This window comes from Embiotoca jacksoni, unplaced genomic scaffold, assembly GCF_022577435.1.
Source record: "Embiotoca jacksoni isolate LCO1_2020_lvr unplaced genomic scaffold, fEmbJac1.0.p SCAF_45, whole genome shotgun sequence".
Classification (NCBI taxonomy): domain Eukaryota; kingdom Metazoa; phylum Chordata; class Actinopteri; family Embiotocidae; genus Embiotoca; species Embiotoca jacksoni.
The window spans coordinates 1,955,326-1,976,175 of NW_027185398.1; the positions used below are offsets into that span (position 1 = coordinate 1,955,326).

Here is a 20,850-nt window from a genome sequence, read left to right on the forward strand (position 1 = left end):
GATAAAAAAAAGAAAGAAATAAAGCAGCAGCAGCTTGAAAATCCTACATTTACCTTCTCTTGCGCTCAAAGTCTAATATAAATAAAAATTATTATATTCATACACTTTGGACAAATTGACTGAGTTTTTTAATAATCCGTTAATCCTCATTTATCCAGCAAAAACACAAACATTTGTCTCGTCACAGATTCTCCAGCGTGAAGATTTGCTGCTTTTATTATGATTCATATGATTATATATTTTTTTTTTAATTTAGTTTTGGACTGTTTATTGGACAAAACAAGCATTTTAAAAACATCACCTGAGGCTTCATCGTCAACAAGGAACTTAATTGTTAGATGTAAAGTATACCCATGTTTTTCTAGTCTGGGTTTCAGACGACGATACTGTCAGTGTTGGAAGTAGAAAATAGGATATAGTTCAGCAAACAGCAACTATTCTTATTTTATTTTTTTTGAAACACGGAGAGAAGCAGCTCGAAGGATTTAGAGGGAACAGATTTAAAAAAACAACAACAACAACACGACACGACAAGAAAGAAGCGAGTTCCTTCAGAAAAAAAACAGAGCAGAACGTAAACAAAAGCAAAACCAAACTGGGAACAGGACATGACTGAAGGAAAGCGGCAAACCGAAATAACAAGCCACACACACACACACACACACACACACACACACACACACACACACACGGAAAACAACAACCATAAAGCCAAAACCTCCCGGTCGGATCACATTCCCCTGCAGCTCCGTTTTAATGGCGTCTGGATCATTACGCCCTCCAAACCTCATCACTGCTTCTTTAATAGCTTCCTCATCATTACAGGCTCGTGAACACGACGGTCCAGATCGGCTCCCGTACGCCTTAAAGTGCCAAAAAATCTGTTTCCGACGGCTCCAACGCGCACCGACTCCGACTAAAGTTCCCGGTAATGGATGATTATTGTTCCCCGGGAGAGACGTTAACGCCGGCGGCCGTCACGGTCGCAGGTTGGATGAGATTTCAGTCCAGTTTTGTTGGATTTTTTTTGTCTCCTCCGGTATTCTCTGACGATAACAGAAGTCCTGATGAAAGACCTCTCTCTCTCCCATATGGGGGAATAAAGAAAATAAAACCCTCTCTTGATTGAGGCGAAGCTGCAAGTCGCACTCGGTCACAAGCTGCAGGAGTAATTATCCGGTAATTGAGGTGAAGCCCGTGACCTTTGAACCCGGTGGAGCCGCTCACGCTTCCAGTAAATCTTTCATTAATTTGTAAAAGGTTAAAATGCTGGAAAAAAAGGAGGCAAGCGCCGACTAACATTTAATTTTCCTTTGACGTTGGTGGTGGTCGTGTCACCGTGAATTTGTCCCCCAGAGTCAGACTGTCAACACCGAGTTCCACCGGGACGTCCTGAGGCGTCTGACGGGAAAACATTCGCTGCGAACCAGCTGAACTGTGGCGCCGTGGCAACAGGGCTCTCCAACTGGACAATGTGTCCGCTCAGCACATTTAAAATACACGAGTTTCTCACCATGCGACTGCTTTCTGTTCCCCAACGGTTTGACCCCAATTACTCTGCTCCAGTTTCAGGTTCACGGTGAAATCACAAATGTTCTCGTACCACCGATCACAAACTGATGTAGATTAAAAGATGTAACTTGGAATATGTACCGATGCAATTTGGAACAGGAACAGTCTCCGAACCTTTTGATTGCCAGTTTATATGCTCCAAGTATTTCAAACTTTACCCCAAAACTTGCAAATGGAAGTATTTGAGTTCATAAATGACTCATCGCTTGTGAATGATTCACGTATTTGTCTAGCGCACTCACAACGTGTCCTCCTTGTCCTCGCTCCTCAGGGAACGCCTTCGTGGTGAGCTTGGCCCTCGCCGACTTGGTGGTCGCCATCTATCCCTACCCGCTGGTCCTGACCGCCATCTTCCACGACGGCTGGATCGCCGGCTACATCCACTGCCAGATCAGCGGCTTCCTCATGGGCCTCAGCGTCATCGGCTCCATCTTCAACATCACCGGCATCGCCATCAACCGCTACTGCTACATCTGCCACAGCCTGAAGTACGACAAGCTCTTCTCCAACAGCAACACCATGTGCTACGTGGTGCTCGTGTGGGCGCTCACCATCCTCGCCATCGTGCCCAACTGGTTCGTGGAGTCGCTGCAGTACGACCCGCGGGTGTACTCCTGCACCTTCGCCCAGTCGGTCAGCTCGCTGTACACCATCACGGTGGTGGTGGTGCACTTCATCCTGCCGATCGGCATCGTCACCTACTGCTACCTGCGCATCTGGATCCTGGTCATCCAGGTGAGGCGGAGGGTCAAGCCCGACTCGCGGCCCAAAATCAAGCCGCACGACCTGCGCAACTTCCTCACCATGTTCGTGGTGTTCGTGCTGTTCGCCGTGTGCTGGGCGCCGCTCAACCTCATCGGCCTGGCGGTGGCGCTGGACTCCCGGCTGAGCCGGGCCATACCGGAGTGGCTCTTCACGGCCAGCTACTTCATGGCGTACTTCAACAGCTGCCTCAACGCCGTCGTCTACGGCGTCCTGAACCACAACTTCAGGAAGGAGTACAAGAGGATCGTCCTGATCGTCTTCAAGCTGCACTGCTGAGAGGAAAGTCAAGTCTCGCGGCGCCGCCGACGGACGAGGGGAGTTATTTTGAACTTTTAACGACGAGGAAAACACTGTTAAAAAGCCACGAGCGAAAAAGAAAAAAGGAGAGTTTGACTTTGACAAAGAAGAAGAAGAAGAAGAAGAAGAAGAAGAAGGCAGGACTAAATGAAAAGGAAAGAAAACAAATAAAAGGTACTGTGGAAGGAGGAAACAGTTTACTAGCTGGCGGAGGAGAGAGGGAGGGCAGAATAAACGATCCCACACTGAGAGTCATCAGTGATGCCTTCAGGGAAGCCGACAGACTTAAGAAATGCAGAGAGGCAGGCAGAGACCAGAGTTTGGAAGCAAGTCTTATCTTAGTAATGTAATTTCCTCGTGACTCTCTGTGCTAATGAAGTCATGAATTACTCTTCAGATTAGGACATTAGTTATGTATCTGAGTTATCAAAACATTGTGACCATCTTCTTCCGCCTGGTTTCCTTTATGCAGAAAATCCTCGAGGCAGAGATTCTCTTTCTTTTTTTTTTTTTAAAGAACACTTTCTGGTTTCTGATTGTCCCCAGAAGACAAAACTGATGAAGATGATGACGATAACAAATTGGTGCTTTTGGGAGTATTACGTTTAGGAAAAAGACTGAAGATGCTCCGCCCACATTTTTCAAACATGAAGATGAAGATGAACTCTGACGGGAGCTGACAGTCTTCTTTTGGCTGTTACTTCTGTAAATTTACAGAAAATATTTGGTTATTTAAAATGTAATTTTATTTTTTTGGAGGAACGAGCCAAACAAACAAAGAGCGACAACGAGGGAAAAGATGGACTTTTTTTTTTTTGACCAGTGACATAAAACTTGACCTTTTGACTTGAAATGACTTGATAATGTCACCAAGTCCAAAGATTTTAAAAGAATATCTATCTTAGTAGTGTATCTGAGACATTTCTGTACAGTTTGATACCTCTTTTCCCCCTTTATGAATGTAAGTGACGTCACACCTCGGTACATTCGTCTATTTACCGTCTGGACACACACACATCTGGTCATAAGTCCACGAGCCCCGGAAACAAAAAAAAAAGAAATAAAAGGAGGGTTGTGTGACAGAAAATTGAACAAGTCTTTTGGCGTTAATCTTTAAGATCGTCTAAAATCCGGTCTCATGTTCTTTTAAACGGACTCCCTGGATGATAAATCAACCTCACTCATACCTGCTGCTACTGCTCCAATACCTTTATTCTTTTCATTTAAAGTCTAAAGTCGTGCATAATTACCCTTCAGAGTCAAACATGACACAAATTGAATCTCTTTCTCTACTTTATCTCATTTCATAGAGTGAAGGGAAGTTTATTTTCACTGAAACACTGTTAGACAAAAGATTTACTGGTTTTATGCGTTTAGGGTTCCGAAAATTGGACTTGACTTTCAACATCTCAGACTGTGACTTTGAAAAAAACAAAAAACAAAGGCGTGTGTCCCACCTCTGGAGTTCTTCCTCTGTGGTGAAAGCAGTGGGCGGAGGTGTTTCTTGAGGCGCTGTACTCTTCATCCTCCCGGACTGTCTCACCTCGTCGCATCACCGGCTGCTTCTGCCCGGCACGGTGACGGCACACCTTCCCTCGCATTAATCCGCTCAGACACTACAAACACGGTGTGTGTGTGTGTGTGTGTGTGTGTGTGTGTGTGTGTGTGTGTGTGTGTGTGTGTGTGTGTGTGTGTGTGTGTGTGTGGGAGCAAACACAGGGAGGCAAAAAAAAACAAAAAAAAACAAGGTGTCTCTGCCATTCAGGAAGCAATACATGTGTCCACAGATCATTAAGACGGTTCCCAGGAAGACATCCCACCCCGCCGTGCTCATCCCCAACGTCACAACACGTTTTACTCCACACCTCAGATTTGAATATCGAAACATGAGAATAAAAAAAGAGAAAAAAAAATAAAAAAAAGAAAAGAAAAAAATCAGATAAATGAAAATGAGTAATTAAATGATGGTTGTTCTGAACAGTATTCTGACCACATCACTGTGTTTCACACTCCTGGAAACTGAAAGATGAATGTTGCATATGTATGAACAAGCAGAGAGTTGCTGCTGTGATAATCTGCCTGTGCTTCAGTCCCATTTTAATGAGCTCGCTGTGTGTGTGTGTGTGTGTGTGTGTGTGTGTGTGTGTGTGTGTGTGTGTGTGTGTGTGTGTGTGTGTGTGTGTGTGTGTGTGTGTGTGTGTGTGTGTGTGTGTGGGTGGATCCAGCTGTTCTGGGACCAGTTCTTCCCCTGATTTTAAGGTCCACTAAGGACCCTTAAAATTGGCGAAGGAGAGTGTGTTTATATCTTTGTTTAATTTTTGGTGCCAAAATGTTCCAAGTTAAAGTCTATGAGGAGAAATTTAAAGTAAAAAAAAGAAAAAAAAGCTCTTTTTGGTTATAGCCATAATTTAAAAGTAAAAACATCATCTAATATCATACAAGGGATTCATAAGATGGATTTGGAGGTGCTGGTTGATGGGCTTTGGGTCCATTGGGCCGAGCCCAGATTGGCTGTTGTTGAGCCGATCTCAGCAGCTGTTAGCTGTATCTGTGTTTATCACAGCTCAGCAAAAACAAGAGCGAATGAGAATAGTCATCAAAACGTATCAAATATTTCCTTTAACCGATGGACGAATTGACTAATTAATATAAAAATGCCACAAAATCAATGGGTTCATCGTTTCTTTCACTTCAACGGTCCCTCCAGGAAAAATCACACTTTTCCAATCGTAATAATAAACGCAAATTCAAGCAATCAGTATTTGCGGGAGCTTGCAATTTTACAAAATTCACACGAGTGACGGGGTTTGTGGGAAATGGGTTGAGTTTATTTGCTGTTCTGATGAGCGTTAAATGAAGTAAAGACTGGAAGCTAAAGGAAACCACTGGCGTCGTTGTAGCTCTGTCTCAAACTGCCGACCAGCAACTCTAAAACTCACAAATGAACCTTTAAATTATTTAAATTTAGTGTTTATGGGGGACTATTTCTTGACTTCACGAAGAAACCAAATTAAACAAACAAAAGCGAGCGTCAGACTTGCTTTTGTTACCTTCAGAGAGAGCCAGGCTAGCTGTTTCCACCTGTTTCCAGTCTTTGTGCTAAGCTAACTAGCTTCATATTAGCCACACAGACCGCGATCAACTTTTCTCATCGGACTCTTTACAAGAAAGCAAATTTGTTTTTTGAGATGACTTTTCTCTCAACTGGGTTTCGGTTTGTATATCAGAAATAGTCTTAAAATAAAATAATACCGAACCACAGGATTAAAAACACCCGCCAGGTAACAGCATGTGAGAAAAAGTTTTAAGGTTTGTTGCTCCTTAAAAAGTAAAACAGTAAATATGAATAAAAGAATGAGCTGATGAAGTCAAAACCCTCCTTCCCGCTGCAAGTTGATGTTTTAATTTACATCCACAAGAGCTGCAGAAAGTCAACCGATATAATTGGCCCTGTGAGTATTTTAAAAAAAATACATTATCTGCCTTTAATTGTAGTTGTGTACATTTGTTTTTATTGCTTAAAAAAAAAAAATCTATGCCATGAACGAGGCTTGTTGTTGTTTGTGGAAGAGTTAAAAAAAAAAAAAAAAACATATTAGACAACATGTCGGTGTGTGTGTGTGTGTGTGTGTGTGTGTGTGTGTGTGTGTGTGTGTGTGTGTGTGTGTGTGTGTGTGTGTGTGTGTGTGTGTGTGTGTGTGTGTGTCTGAAGGCAGTGGAAGTCAACGGTAAATGAGAATGTAGCTGTTTTTCCTTTCACACGCTGTTTTTGCACATCGCCGTGGAGAATGTTTCCTCTGAATGTCTGTAATGTTGACAAGACAAAAGAAGCTCCGGAACAAAACATGTCTTAATAAAAAAGAAGAAAAAAAAAAAAAAGAAGAACGTTCACTGTGAGGACGCCTCCTTCGTCGCTTTATTTCCGACTCCTCATCATCATCATCATCATCCTCACAACCCAGCTGGAAAACATTTCATATTTAATCTGGTGAGGAAGAGGCCTTAAAGTCAACATGCAGGCTTTTCATCAACACAGGAACAAGTTCTGTTAAAGTTCCCCAAAAAATATACACCAGATACACCGACTGGGGCTCACTGTGGATTTTAAGGAAATGAATGTATGAACTGTGGCGGTCAACTGAAAGGAAGTCAGATAGATTACATTAAAAAGTTTATTCTTAAGGCCTTTTTCTCAACATTATTAAAAAAAATTTGTCAAATTAATTTCAACGTTTTTCAAACGGTGAAATAACTTCAGCACGGAGGTTCAGAAAAATATCTTAATTTCACTTACTAGGCTGTTTTCGGTGAGCATCACACCGACGCCGAGTCAGAGAGCATCTTTGAACTTTACCTGAGAAAACAAAGAGAAGAAAGTTGTTTGATATAAATGTCTAAATCACATTTCATTTGTGTTGATTTCAGTCCATCTTCACACCCGACGGACAGCTGTCTGCTTTTTTTCTTCACTTAAACATACACAGTTCGACATCTTCTGTAGTCTTTTGTTACTGCGGCAACGGGAGGACCTGACAGCCGGCCTGGCGGCGCAGAGGAGCGGTCGCCGGGGGCAACACCGCTAGTGAAACCATCAGAGGAGGAGAGGGGGAGAGATCAAACGGAAAAGGAAAAGATGGAGAGAGAGATGAAGGGAAGAGTGGAAAGAAATCTGAGAGGGGAGGACTGATAGGAGTGAAGGGATGAGGGGGGAGGTGGGGGAGGAGGGACGAGGGGGGTGAGGGGGGGGCAATTAGATAAGAGAGCAGAGGAAGTGAAAGGAGCATCTTTACAAAATCAACTAACCACCTCACGGGAGAGAAGTCGAATTATGTGAAACTGTCAAGGCTGCTGCAGAGCGGAGTCATTTTAGTTTAACAGCAGCAAGTGTCAGCTGGAAGATTTAAGACTCAGATCCAACATGACAACTTACACTGCAGCCTCAAAGTCTGTCAGAAAAGGGCCGGCGGAGGGAAGTGGGCAGAGCAGCGCCGTGGACCCGAACACGAGAGAACACGAGAGATTACGGGTTTAAAGAACTTCATATTTCTCAGAACAAAGTTTATAAAACTGATATTGGACATTTCTGTGTCAGAACCGTAGACTGTGAATAAAAATGGATGAAGTCTTCGGGTCTGAAATGTGAAACCAATGCAGAAGTGCTTCAAAGTGCAACACCACTGAGAGCCACTAGAGGCGGGCTACCAAAACAAACAACCCAAAAGACCATTTAAAAAGCATCAAGTTCTCTCCCGTAATACAAAGTCAGTAAATGTTTTCCACAAGTCATTATGGTGTCATTAGATAAATTCCCTCCTTCTGATCGGCGTTCTGCTCGTTCTTCTGAAAATAATTCCAGCGTTCATTAGATATTAGACCTCAAACGAGAGCTACGTTTGGTTTGAGAGATGTGCAGGAAGATTGCTATAAATGGGTGGTCATATGGTGCATTCGTGAGCCACTTGGAAGTGGGGGAAGTTCTGACCTCCGAGGGGTATAAAACTAATAACCTAAATGCACTTCTTGAGTTTGGGCCAATGTCTAAATATGATGCATTAAGTTTCAAGTTTAAGAGCTCTGAATAAAGGAGCCACTGAAAGTGCTCTGAGTGCTGAATTAAATATTAATTAATTATTAATTAATTAATTAATTAAATATTAACTTCCAAAATGTACACGATCGGTGATTTTCAACCAGTATTCCCCTCAGGCCTTATTTTGCTGCGACAGCGCTGCTTTAGGCTTCAATAGTACCGAGTTGAAATAACGCATCAACACGCCTCCTTTTGTGTGAACACGCACGGAGACCGACGGAGAGAGTCTGGGTTAACAAAGACGGATGATAACCGGCGTCGTGGTGCCAAGCTGAGAGTTTCCTGTTTGCCGAGGCAGCCGAGAGAAAGAAAGAGAGAGTATGTTGAAGTTGCTTCCTGGGACGGACATCAGTGGAGCCGCTCTACTGAGATCAACCCGTTTCAGCACCACGGACAGCGGTCGTGACCGGTAACTGGAGCAAACCATGGTTTTCATATTTCATCAAAATTCACCAATATATAACAACAAATAAAATTGAATAAGTGTCCAAAAGAGGCAGTGGTCTGTTTCTGTCTAAATATTACAGTTTTTATTAAGTATTCTTATTATTTTCTTTTAGCTTTTCGGAGTCCCTTTTTTTCCCCTTGTTATGCTTTCTGAAAACCTCTTGATAGATTTTACTTCGCTTATAACTTTTTTTAGTGCAATACAAGTAGTTAACAATAAGACATTATATGTAAAACAGGACAAAGTGGGGTGCTGGAGTTGAACAAAATGGTGAAATAAATAGTAACAACAAGAATAACGGACGAAGTAAAACCAAACAAAAACAAGGCATGTTGGTCTTAGATATTAATTTCTGGTGCGCTTGTATGTAAGTAAGCGTTTGTTTTTTGTGTGTGTTCCTGTGTAAAATGAGCCGTGTTGATGGATGAGGGTCGGTGGTGATACGGATATCATTTGGTGATTAAATGTAACTGGTTTGACATGTATGACTGCATGTGTGTTGGAGAAGTGTTGTATGTGTGTAATTCCAGTCTGACATCTTTATCTACAGATTATCTTTGTCGTCTTATATTAAATTACTGCCTTCCAGACAGGTATTAAGGTCGTCAGAGGATCTAGATTGACGGATAAAATGACACACCGGAGACTTTAATTACAGCGTTATCACGTCGTGCGCTTTTATAACATTTTTTTTATCGCCTTTTAAAAGGTCTCGATGATCACTCTGTATTCATACCTTCACTGCACAAACGGGCATTGATGGAAAGTCAAACTAGAGAATCTACTCGTGAATACGGCATTCAGACGTGAGGCACACGCTTGTTTTTGATGTTTTTTAACATGTAAAAAAAAAGCCAGGTGGAGGAAGCAACGAGGATGAGACGAGCAGCAGAGAAAAGGTGGAGGAGGTGGAGGGTGAGGAGAAGGCGAGGAAGGACAGGTATGAAATGAGGAGAGAACTTGGAGAAAACTAAAGTACTGACAAATGTTCTTCCAAAGTATTAAACTGTAGACTGCATAAAGAAATAACTATAAATCTGAGAGTCGTGAATAAAATGACAAAAAAGAAATACTCGCTTGAAAAAATGCAGCAAAAATGTACCTGAATTGCCAGAAAATTGCGGAGTAAAAGTTTCCATCATCGGTATTTGTTCAAATTTGGTTCATTGAGATTCTCTAGTTCTTCTCATGTTCTTTACGCACAAATTTAAAATGCACATAAAAAGGACCGAGAGAGCAGGTATCAGCTGCAGAGAGGAGGAATGTCAGAGGTCAGAGGTCAGGAGAAGATGGAAAAGGAGGTGATGAGAAATAGAGAGGAGGGAAAAAAAAAAGAAGAAAAGACATGATACAAATGGAGCAGGTGGAGAACACAGATGGAAAAAAGATATAAAGGGAAAGGCCGAGCTGGTGACGGGAGATTTAAGAGGAAAGAGGGCGAAGCCAAGGAAAGATGGAAAAACACTGTCACCGAGTGAAAGTAGAAATTCATTTATTCATGCGTCCTGAGAGGGCAATTGAAAATAGGAACACAAGATGATCACAGCTCCCTGAATTAATCTCCTCGGTTTTCCTCCCACTATTTTTTTCTCTGTATAAACAAGTATAAATCATCCAAGCTGCTCTCTGCAAAGTCATTTATTTTCTAAACAAGTTAAAAAAAAAAAAAAATATATATATATACGATTTCGAGGTGAGATTCTGCTCATGAGGTGTTTCTGTCGTCAGCTGTGAGCTTGAATTTCAATGTGTTCTATTACGACGAGCAGAATAAAAAAAAAACGCCCTCCTGATATTTACACAAGTAAAGTTTGGCAACACGTTAGATTACGGCCTGTGATTTTGCTCTATGAATAAACCGGGTGTGTAACGACGGGTCAAGAAGCGCGAGCCTCGAGCGAGATTTCAACACTTCGGGACTTTTACATGAATCAGTTCAAACGTTTGTTTGTAAATAGTTTAGTTTAATGTGTGCTGGTTATCTCCGTACGACGGCGTCTCTGTTTAGCGTGTCATCGCGTCAGAGCGGTCACAATTTTAGACACACACACACACACACGCACGCACACACACACACACGCACACACGCACACACACACACACACACACACACACACACACACACACACACACACACACACACACTCTGCAGCTTTTAACAACTGTCAACAGAAAAGAGCCTCCAGCTGCGGCTCTGGTTATTCTGCAAATTCAATCTCAGCACAAGTGTGAAGGAACTGTGACCTCGACTGTCGTACGAGTCGGGAAACAAACACTTCTTCCTCCAACTTGGAGGTAAAGCTCGTTGTTTACACACCTCGTGGCTCGTGAGTCGCAGCCGAATCCGTAAAAAAAAAAAAGTTTTTAAATAATTCATGTAAAAACTTTTCATGAAACTTTAAATACTGTGCGTAAGAAAGGGCGCTGTCATGTAATTTGTGGTTACTGTCCTCCTTTTACTCTTTAACTACAACTGAACCGAATGTTTCGTGATGTATAATGTTGAACATTTTGTTTTACTTCCTCTTTGTTTTCCTTCTACAGTATCCTCAGAAAGTTTTCACCCAAGTTAAACTCCACCGCTAATGTGAGCTGTTTCCCAAAACTTTCAAAAACTTTCATTTCTGAGGATGTTCCGCGCCACCGTTGAGTTTCCAAAGAGAAAATCAATTACAAGTGCGCGAGCGGTTAAAATAATTGGGAAAAACTGAAGTTGGCAACAGGTTAGAGGAAGTATTTAACTCCCGCTGGCCTCCCTCCAGTCGATTAACCAGCGTATTAACCTCCTGGATGTCATTGGACGGCCGCAGCCACAGGACCTCCTTCATGCATTCATCCGGCCGCTTTAGGACTCAGAACAACGCCACCAAAAAATAAATCATTTAAAGTTTAATTTTTCTGATTCGTTTATCTTCTGTGAAAATGGCGAATAGAATATAAAAGGTCATTCTTAAAGAAAAAAGTCACTTAATGCTTTCTTAAATTACAAATATGTAAATACATCGAAGGGAAAAAGTCCCTTTTAACAGGAAGTAACCTTCGACAGAATCAGACTCAGACGACCGTCTGCATCAAATTTTAAAATCGTGATTAATTTCTTGCACTGCAATGTAACTATTATCCTTTTATTTAAAACATGCATGTTGGAGGATACCGTTGTTTTCTCTGGTGCAGATTCCAGTTGACTGAGCCTCCGACACCGATGACAATCCAGGATCGACCAAACATGTCATATCTCACTCTGTTCAAGCGGTGAACACTCGCAGTGATTCGGATCCGCTCCAAAATTGTACGGCTTCCTCTTCGGTCCGTGCTGCACCCTTCCACCAAGTTTCAGAAAAATCGGCCGGGTAGTTTTTTCACAATCCTGCAGACAAAACAAAGAAAAACAAAGAAAAACTGCACAGAAAATCGTCAAGAGGAAACTCTACGTTCAGCAGCTACCTGAAAAAGACAGCGAAGCACATGTTGGTACTTGAAACGTTATTTATTCTGAGAAAAAAAAAAGAAAAGAAATGAAGTAGTGCTAAAATAAAACTGTTTTAATTTAAGTGATTTAGAAAATAAAGATCTAAAACTTTTAAAGGGTCTAGTCTGTCCAATCAGAGGATCTGCAGCTTATCAGGAAAGACATTTTTGGGGGAAAATGTTCAGTACAAACTTATATTTTCCTGCCTAAGTGAACAATTAGTTAATTAATAAATGACAGCTAAATATTTGAATTAGTCTCGGTCCTACAATAACTGGAGCAAAGTGGAATTAGTCTTCTTTGGGTATCTGCTCGTCATGGTCATAATTTTTCTCATTTAAGCACATAAACCCACATATGGAAGAATTACGGGAATGTTCACATAAAATAAAAGTGTTTTTGTACGTGTGCAAACATTTACATGTGCAACAGATGGATATATATACACACACAAAAACTAACATCTTCAAATCCTTTACACATAAGGGCAATAGATTTTTTTTTAAACTAAATTCAACTGCATTTAATTTTAAAAGATAAAAACCAAAAGTCAGTTTCAGAGCTTTTATACCGCCACACAAACACTGAAGACACACAACAGTACAGAAGCTTTACAGTGAACTTACAGTACATGTTGGCCTTGCCTGTCTAATATTACTGCAGATGAATGAGGGTTTTTATGATTCTTACAACTCCTACAGCTTGTGATCAGAACCGGTACTTGGACTATATATTACATACATGTTACATGGTCTTACATGCAGAGTCTCTGTAATCAAACCGAACTTTCCGAGGTTAGTTAGCGAGTCTTAATAATGCATGCCGTGTTTGAATTATTAAAAAAAACTATTAAAAAAACAACATTAATTTAGTAAATACAGTAAAACATAAAAATACATACAAAAAGAATAATGGTTTTAAAGACGAGGTGTTACACAGAATCCCAGGAAAAGTTCCTAATGTCTGATTTGTTTGGATATTCTGTCGTAGCTTTATTCCAGAGTTGGGTATCGTTTTGAGATTTTATTGATTGTCATTGTGCTTATCAATCTGAGCTCTTATCAAAATCCTGGTTTCTGTTGGGGTTTTTTAAATTTTACAATAACAGAAACCCCAAACGTAAAATATTATTTATCTTTACCATGATCACGTTAAATGTTCCAGAGTTTCCAAAGAATTTTTCTAGAGCCGGTTACATTTTTTTTTTTAAAGTTCAAACGGTGTTTGGAGAGAATTTAAAGAAGGAAAACGCAAAGACATCCAGATCTGTACAAAACAAATTCAAGCCGAGAGTTTCTGTTGTTAATGTCGCCGTTTCACGTTAACCGCGTTACAGAGTTCATGTTAAAATACTTGTGTTTTGTTTTTTGGGCGTCACATTTGAAGTCGGGAATTTTACTTCCAAACTACCGAATTTCTGGATCGTGACGTCCCGAGTTGCGATTTTGATTTGGTACGTGATTTGTGTGACAGTTTTTTTAAATATCAAAGTGCAAATGACACGTCAGTTCACTCCAACATCGTTTGTAAAATTAAAAACACCAAAAAAAGCACGTTTGCTTCACTTCCTGATCGCCGAAGAAGTATTTCAATATAAACCTCATCATTTGTTGTTACAGTGTTCGCTAGCAGCAAATATAGCAAAGATACGGCCAATCCATGTGCTACAGTACACCAACCTGGACGCATAATAATAAATATAAGATCTGTATATTTGTAATTATAATACTATACTGAAAACAAGACATTGAGGTCGTAATTACAAATTGAAGTCTCTCATATTTTCCCTTTGGTGAATATAAGAAGTGAAACACAGACATGGAAACAGCGACACAAAAAAGACCAACGGATTCGATCGGCAAAACTGAAAAGCACAATCCTCAAAGAGTCCCGTTAAGTTTCAGTTTGAGACTTTGATACCCAACTCCAGTGTTAGTTAAAGTTTTGTTATTACTAAAAAAAAAAAAAAAGGTTTTTACTGGATTTAAAGTGTGTAACGTGTCGCCTAAAAAGTACGATCAAAGTCGAGCGCTGTTTCTCTGAATAAGGCAAAAACAAATCAAAGTGCAACAAAGACTGTCGTTTTTTTGTTGTTGTTTTTTTTCCATCCTCCATTTAAATGATGTAAAAGTCTTCAAAGCTGTTTGGAATGAGGAGTGAAATTTCCACACCGGGTCAGAACCGATACCAGTTATTGAGGTAGTTTTGATTTTCTGACTGAAACGTCGAACGCGTGAAAATATTCAGCTCGTCGAAAAGGAAACAAAAAAATCACCTCTAAAAAAAAGAAAACAACCTTCGTGTCAAATTCTTCGCAGGAATCTCGTACCTGGAGGACTTCTTGTTACGTTACGGTTCGATTGCACTAAACGGCTGCACGTGATGAAATCGTGAACGCTGCGGTACGAGAAAAAAAACACGACACGGAGCACCGCGAACCGTTTACGGCTTCGTCACCGCGTCACGGACTCACTGGAGATCGGCCGCCGCGTCCGACAGCAGCAAATCAAAGGTGAGGAAAACTTAAAATGTGCCCCTAAAAATGTTTTTGTTTTTGTTTTTGTTTGTTTTCTCTTCCTAAACCCGCCGACTTGTCTTTTCAGGTCCTCACTGGACCATGAAGGTGGAGAGCGCCTCCTCGTGCTTCAGCGCGTTCCGGGCGATGATCTCCACGATGGCGCTGTAGGTTCCCGTGAGGAAGCCGACCAGCCCGATGAGGCTGATGACCACGTTCTTGACGGTCATCAGCGGCGACAGGCCCTCCGTGTGGAAGGTGAGGATCTGGAGGATGGGCGGGAAGATGAGCGCCAGGAAGCTGCTGCTCACCGAGCCGACCAGCGAGATGACGAGGTCCAGCTCCGGTATCAGGATGGCGAGGACACCTGAAGAGAGGGACGGGAAACGGAGACGAGATGAGAAGGGCGCTCGAGACGGATGCTTCGAATTCATTTCGGTAAACGGACATCGCGGTGGCCTTAAGCTCCGCCCCCTCTCTCTTCTCCACTCACGTCGCTGCGCTGAACTCCGTTATTGCGCAACATGGTTTTTAACTGCACCTCGTATTCGTCTGATCAGTTTGTGCTCGATTAAGACTTTTTAGGTGACGGATTAATAAAGAGATCAATTCTCCGTTCAAACTGCGACCTTCTGATTTTGGCGATTAAAAGCGTACAAAGATATCATCTCTCCGACAGAGAGCCTCTTCCCCGTTTCCACCCTCGTGTGGCGAGAGGAGGAAATCAGAGCTGATAGAAGAAACGGTTCCTTCGTTTTGATCCTGTCGACTCCGCGGTGCCAGAACGGAGCCGGGATAGTTTTTCACGTGTCGGCGGGGAGCGGTAACCATGCCGGTTGCTACGGAGACGGGCGTAAACAGCAACATCCAGCCAAGCTCGGACAAAAAAAACAAAAAAAAAAAAAACTGAGCCGCCGAACCCGACGCTGCGCCGCTCGGAGCACGCCAACACCGACCAACATCACATCTCACACACAAACACAAAACCACCGACCAGAGACGCCTCGACACGCTGCCGATAATAAATAAAGAATCTGAATTCAATTCAAACTGATGATCTGTTTTTGGAATTCAATCTGGTTTCAAGGAGAGTCGTAGAACTGACTCGGCAATAATCTGAACACAACATGCGGATTTATTGATCTTTTAATCTACAAATCATTGACTCCGTGCTGATAGTGAAACTAGACTACGAGTCAGCTGGAGGTCGCTCTGGTTTCAAGCCTTCGTCAAAACAGCAGGTTTATTGTCATTTGTTTAAACTTAGAAAAGTTCATCAGTGCCGCGTACGTCTACCTGCACTGAGAACGTAGGGCTTGATGTTTCCACTGAACAACTAGAAACTCTCAGCTTCTATCTGGACGCCCATCAGCATCGACGGAGAGGCCGGGACGGTTCAAATAAGCAGCGGGAGGAGATAAAGGACGGACTCGGAGGGGGAGCGGAGACGTCGGGTCCGGACGCCTTTCGACAGGCGAGTTTCTGAAAGCAGCTTTTTAAAACCCACCGAGAGAGGCGGGATGAGGGGATGGAGGGGGGAGGGGGAGGGAGGGGATGGAGGGGATGGAGGGGGGAGGGAGGGGATGGAGGGGATGGAGGGGGGAGGGAGGGGATGGAGGGGGGAGGGGGGCTCTGAGGTTGGCTTTAAGATTGACGGCGATGGCCTTCAGTTCTTCTCTTCTCGCAGCAGCAGAACAGAACTGTACTCCACGCCGTCCCGCCGTTTCGTCTTCACCTCGCCGCCGGCGCCCAGAAAGGCGCCACGGAGGATCCGGCCGCCTGCAGCGCCGTCGGGCCACAGGCCGCTTTTCATCTGGCGCAGCCGGAGCTTCTGGCCGATCTCCTGCTCGGTGGACCGTGAGCTCATTAAAAGATGGAAGCCGAGAGCTCCGTTTGCCCAACAGGCTGGTTTTCTCTTTTCTTACAGAGACCAGCAGCAAAGCGAGCAAAGTCGAGGTCTGCATCAGCTAATGTTAACTAGCTGGGGGTGTTTCTGCTCAGCACGCAGCTGATAGATTAAATGTCACGAACGCTCGAATTATTCAAAAATGAAAACGGCAGTCAAAGAAATGTTGGCGTTATTATTGACGATCTACAAACCAGTCAAAGATTTACACCCTCGTCGCTCCAGCAGATCAAAGAGCTCCGACAACCTCCCACAACTTTCCTGGAGAAGATTTGAGTCCAACAACAATCAAATCGAATTCTATTTAAAAAGCTGCTTTTCGTACATTTTGGTGCAATTCGAGGTGCTTCACAGATGATTGACAGGCTGACAATAAAGATAATAAAAAAATTCTAAAAAACACTTTGAGACCAGGACGATCGAGATCATAGAAATGTAGAAGAGATTAAAAGCTCATGTGACAATAAGAATGCAAAAATAGAGTGAGATGAGATCTAGGAACTAAAAAACAGGAATAAAAAAGAGGACAATGAAACGCAATAAAAAGATAAAAGTTCAACAGGAGTTATCGGATAAAAATAAGATGCAATTCATAACGCCGCAACAGATTAGCAAGATCAAGGATTCACGAAACTTATAGCGAGGCGGAGGAGGTCAGCTGCAAAGCTCCTGATGCACCTCCCCCTTGTGATCCGTTTTGTAAGTAAATAAATGGATGCGAACACTTTCAACCCCCAGAGGTTTGTTTGTTCTGGTCCGAGTCGGTCGACGAGTCTGCTAACTTTTCACGCCGAGCGAAATCAAAGCAAATCAAAATATATCGCCGCAAACCACATCGTATCTGCAGGGTGTTGGACTACGTGCATATTTCTGTGACAGAAAGACCGCCATGCAATTTAACACAACAGTTGGATTTTGCTTGTAACCGTGGTAACTATCTGGGCAAAACACCAGACGAAACTGTACGAGCTGAATGTTGAATGCGCTTCAAGGAAACGACTGCTCCAGACTTTGGAGGTCAGAACTGCAGCGTAGCTTCAAGGTCTGAAAAACGGTTCTGATAACAGAAGTTCCTTCAGCTGCAATACCAGCGAGTGCCACTAGAGGTCGGCTCCAAAAAGCCTCCGGCTCCATAGACTCCCATTCAACTTCTCTCATCAAATCCAAAGTGAATAAAATGTGTCCATCAGTTATCTCGGTGTTGTTAGCTAAAGTCACTCCTTCTTATTAGTTTTCTGGAGGTCCATCTGAAAATAATCCCTCATTCATTAGAAAAGAAGATTCAAGAAGACCTGTTTTTGGGGGCGTGTCTGTTTGATTGACAGGCCTGTGGTGCAGTCAGGTTACAGCTATCGGTGGGCGGGACGTAGTATCGTCAAGGTTTCCGATCAGATCAGGCTCCTCCCCCAGCTCGTCCAAATATGGTCACTTCCTGCTCCGAACCTCTCCGAACTAGCAAAGATGGTGACGGACAGAATCTGAACTGGAGGATTCATAACGTCCACAAACAAACGATGACATCACCGCTGGTCGCAGCTTGATTGCACCAAAACACTTAAATAGGGCAAGAAACCAAAAACACGTTCTGACCGCTGCAGATTCTTTTTTTTTATGCAAAAGAAGACGAGCTGCCGTGAGACGACTGAGCAGAACAAGGGAGGTGACACTTCGTAGTCGGGGTCAACTGGAGGTCGGATCACCGACACAAACCGGTTTGTTTTCCTGGATGACCTTTCGGGCTCTTCGCCCGTGAGCTAGGCACACCGGCCGCGTCGACGCACCGATCTTAAGGAGATTAATGAACAGGCTGTGTTCTCCAACTGGCGGCTTTACGCTACAGCTTCTCTTCGCCAGGACGGCCTCAGCGGTGGTTAGAAGCCGCCACCACTCGTTAAGCAACGTATATCATCCTCCTCCTTTCTTTTTTGGTATTGTTTGTGCAGAGCGGCGTGACTTTGCCGTGAGATAAATGTGTGCATCTTTGATCTCGTGTAAATGCCAAACTGAAGCCTTTTGCGTTTGGATGTGTCTCTTTAAAATGACCTCCTTTAGTACATGCAGAAGCTGCTCTACACAGAATGGATGCTGACATGTAGTCTGACATCAACGTAACAGTAAATAGGCTGCTGCACTCCTCCTTTTTTAGTTTATAGAATATATTCGTCTTTCAATGAAAAATATATAAATCACGATGCTGCCAAATCTTAAATATGCTGACGTGCAATTTCTCCCATGCAGTCCCCCATCAGGAGTACGTCATTTAACTAAACAGCCGTGAATGCTAATGATCATTAACTTGGCATCAAACACTCCTCGTCTGCCACATCATCTGAATAATCCCCCCCCCCCGTCCTCCTCCTCCTCCTCTTGTCCTCTGTTTCACTATCAACACAACCTCTGGCTCACCTCCCTTGTTCCCACTGCTTCATCAAGGCGTTGAGTCAGCAAGCAGCTCCTGCTCTGGATGGATCACTTTACTGAGGCTTTAGGGAGCAATGTGTCAGCTGCTCCGGACACCTTTTCCGACAGGAAGAATGATAGGAATGATGCAGGTGCAATGATTTAGTGAAGGACTGAAAGAATGACAGCAAAAAAAAAAAAAAAAAAAAAAAAACATCTATCCAAGGAGCAGAGCCGAGTTAACCGAGTGAAAGAGGTGATTTATGTGGAAAATCTAGCTGGATTCCAGCGCTGAAAGAAACAGGTGATGAATATATGAGTTGACTGACAGGAAAAGTATTTACATAAGTTGATTAATCATCGAGTCGGCTGGAAAGAAACACTGATTGGTCACAGCTTGTCAAATATGAGAATTTGCTGCAAACTGAATATCTTTGTGTTTTCTTATGTCAAAATTAAAGATGTATCTCTCACTGATGTTACTGGCTCCACTCCAATCCACTTTACTTGCTGTTTGTTATCAGGCACCTTTTTCTGGATTCCTGCAGATAGTGGCCCCTTTTATAGGCGGCGGCGTTACTATAGCGACACAGCATCATGGAAACTCAACTGTAGCTCCTCCTCGAGGTGGACATGTCTCAACCTGATGGACGGCCGAGTCCCACCACTCCATGAATTGTAATAATCTCATAAACTCGCTGACTTTCTGTCTGGCGCTACCCCGAGAATAAATTTCCCTTTTTTGTTTATAAGTACGGATCTGCAGAACTAATGACGTTCCAATTAGCCCGAGCTGTGCTTCGCATTTAATACGAACACGCAAATGCTGAAGTAAGATGGAGGCCAAAGTAACACGCTTCAAGACTTCCAATTGTTCAGCGTGTTGCTGAAGTTTTGACATTTGAAAAACTTAAAATAACTGACTGAGATAAATCAATAATGAAAATGAGTTTGACGCCTTCTGAAATCCAATAGGACGACTGTATACCAAGTGGTCCAGTGTATACGCTCTATAATTTAGATGGTTCCTATTCAAGAAAATAACTTGTATAACAACGTAATATTCAGAAGTCGATTCCAGGGAAGGAAATAAGTTGGCCGGCAGTTTGGAAACTCTCTTTTTAAGGTGTCGTGGACTGTACCTTCATTTTCCAGAGCAACTCCTTGTATGCACCTGGAGCCAGCGTGAGTCATCACAACTCCAGCACAGAATAATAAAAAAAAAGAGTTTACACTTGACTAGGAAACATTATATGAGGGGGGCATATCTAGTGCGGGCCTTGTAGCAAAGTATAAACATTTCCCAATTACACATTTGAGTTGAGGGGTGGAGGGTGGGGAGGGGAGAAGTGTGGGGGGGGGGGGGGTTGTTGTGTCCTCACTAACCTGTTCCTTCTAGATCCTGTAGAAGAAAAAAAAAAAAGAAAAAAGGCCAGAATTTCTGAGGAAATTAAATGGATTATTTCGGCCCTCGGGATACAGTGAGAGAGCAAATCAAAAGTGTTGGCCAAGTGGAAACAGGACGCACGACGTCCCGGCATCAATTCAATTTATCGTGGCTCGTGGTTGTTTGAAATTACAAAAATACTAAGCTAACAGAAGCAGTTATTGCAACTCTTCCCTACAAGCGTGTGTGTGAGGATTCATTTAATCAGGAGGTGACAGTCTGCCGGAGGGGCTGGAATCAATTTGGACTGTGATGATTATTTATTTCATTTTTTTAATTTTTATTTAACCTTTATTTAAGCAGGAAAGCCTCAAATGGAGATCAGAAGTATCTTGTAAGGCGGCAAAATGACAAAAAAAAAAAAATACCTGAAAAATACTGTACGAGACAGATAACACGAAATATATTTTATCTAGATAAATTCAGAGGTTTGATTTGTTT

At 42.6% G+C, this 20,850-nt stretch overlaps 2 protein-coding genes across 3 annotated transcripts in view; one reads left to right on the forward strand and one right to left on the reverse strand.

The window, feature by feature from the left end:
• Nucleotides 1-1,800: 1,800 nt before the first annotated feature.
• On the forward strand, nucleotides 1,801-3,700 carry mtnr1al (melatonin receptor type 1A like; the record flags this gene model as incomplete). The annotated part of the gene is made up of 1 exon (XM_069169443.1): nucleotides 1,801-3,700. A coding segment is annotated over one exon (813 nt), but the record flags the coding sequence as incomplete, so codon positions are not given.
• Nucleotides 3,701-12,144: 8,444 nt separating this feature from the next.
• The window catches only part of slc36a1 (solute carrier family 36 member 1), a 33,835-nt gene continuing 25,129 nt past the window's right edge, over nucleotides 12,145-20,850 (reverse strand). For both annotated transcript variants that reach the window (XM_069169459.1, XM_069169460.1), the window contains one exon: nucleotides 12,145-15,023. In XM_069169459.1, coding sequence (XP_069025560.1) covers nucleotides 14,749-15,023 — 275 coding nt within the window. In that variant the 3' untranslated portion in view covers nucleotides 12,145-14,748. The remainder of the gene's footprint in view (nucleotides 15,024-20,850) is intronic.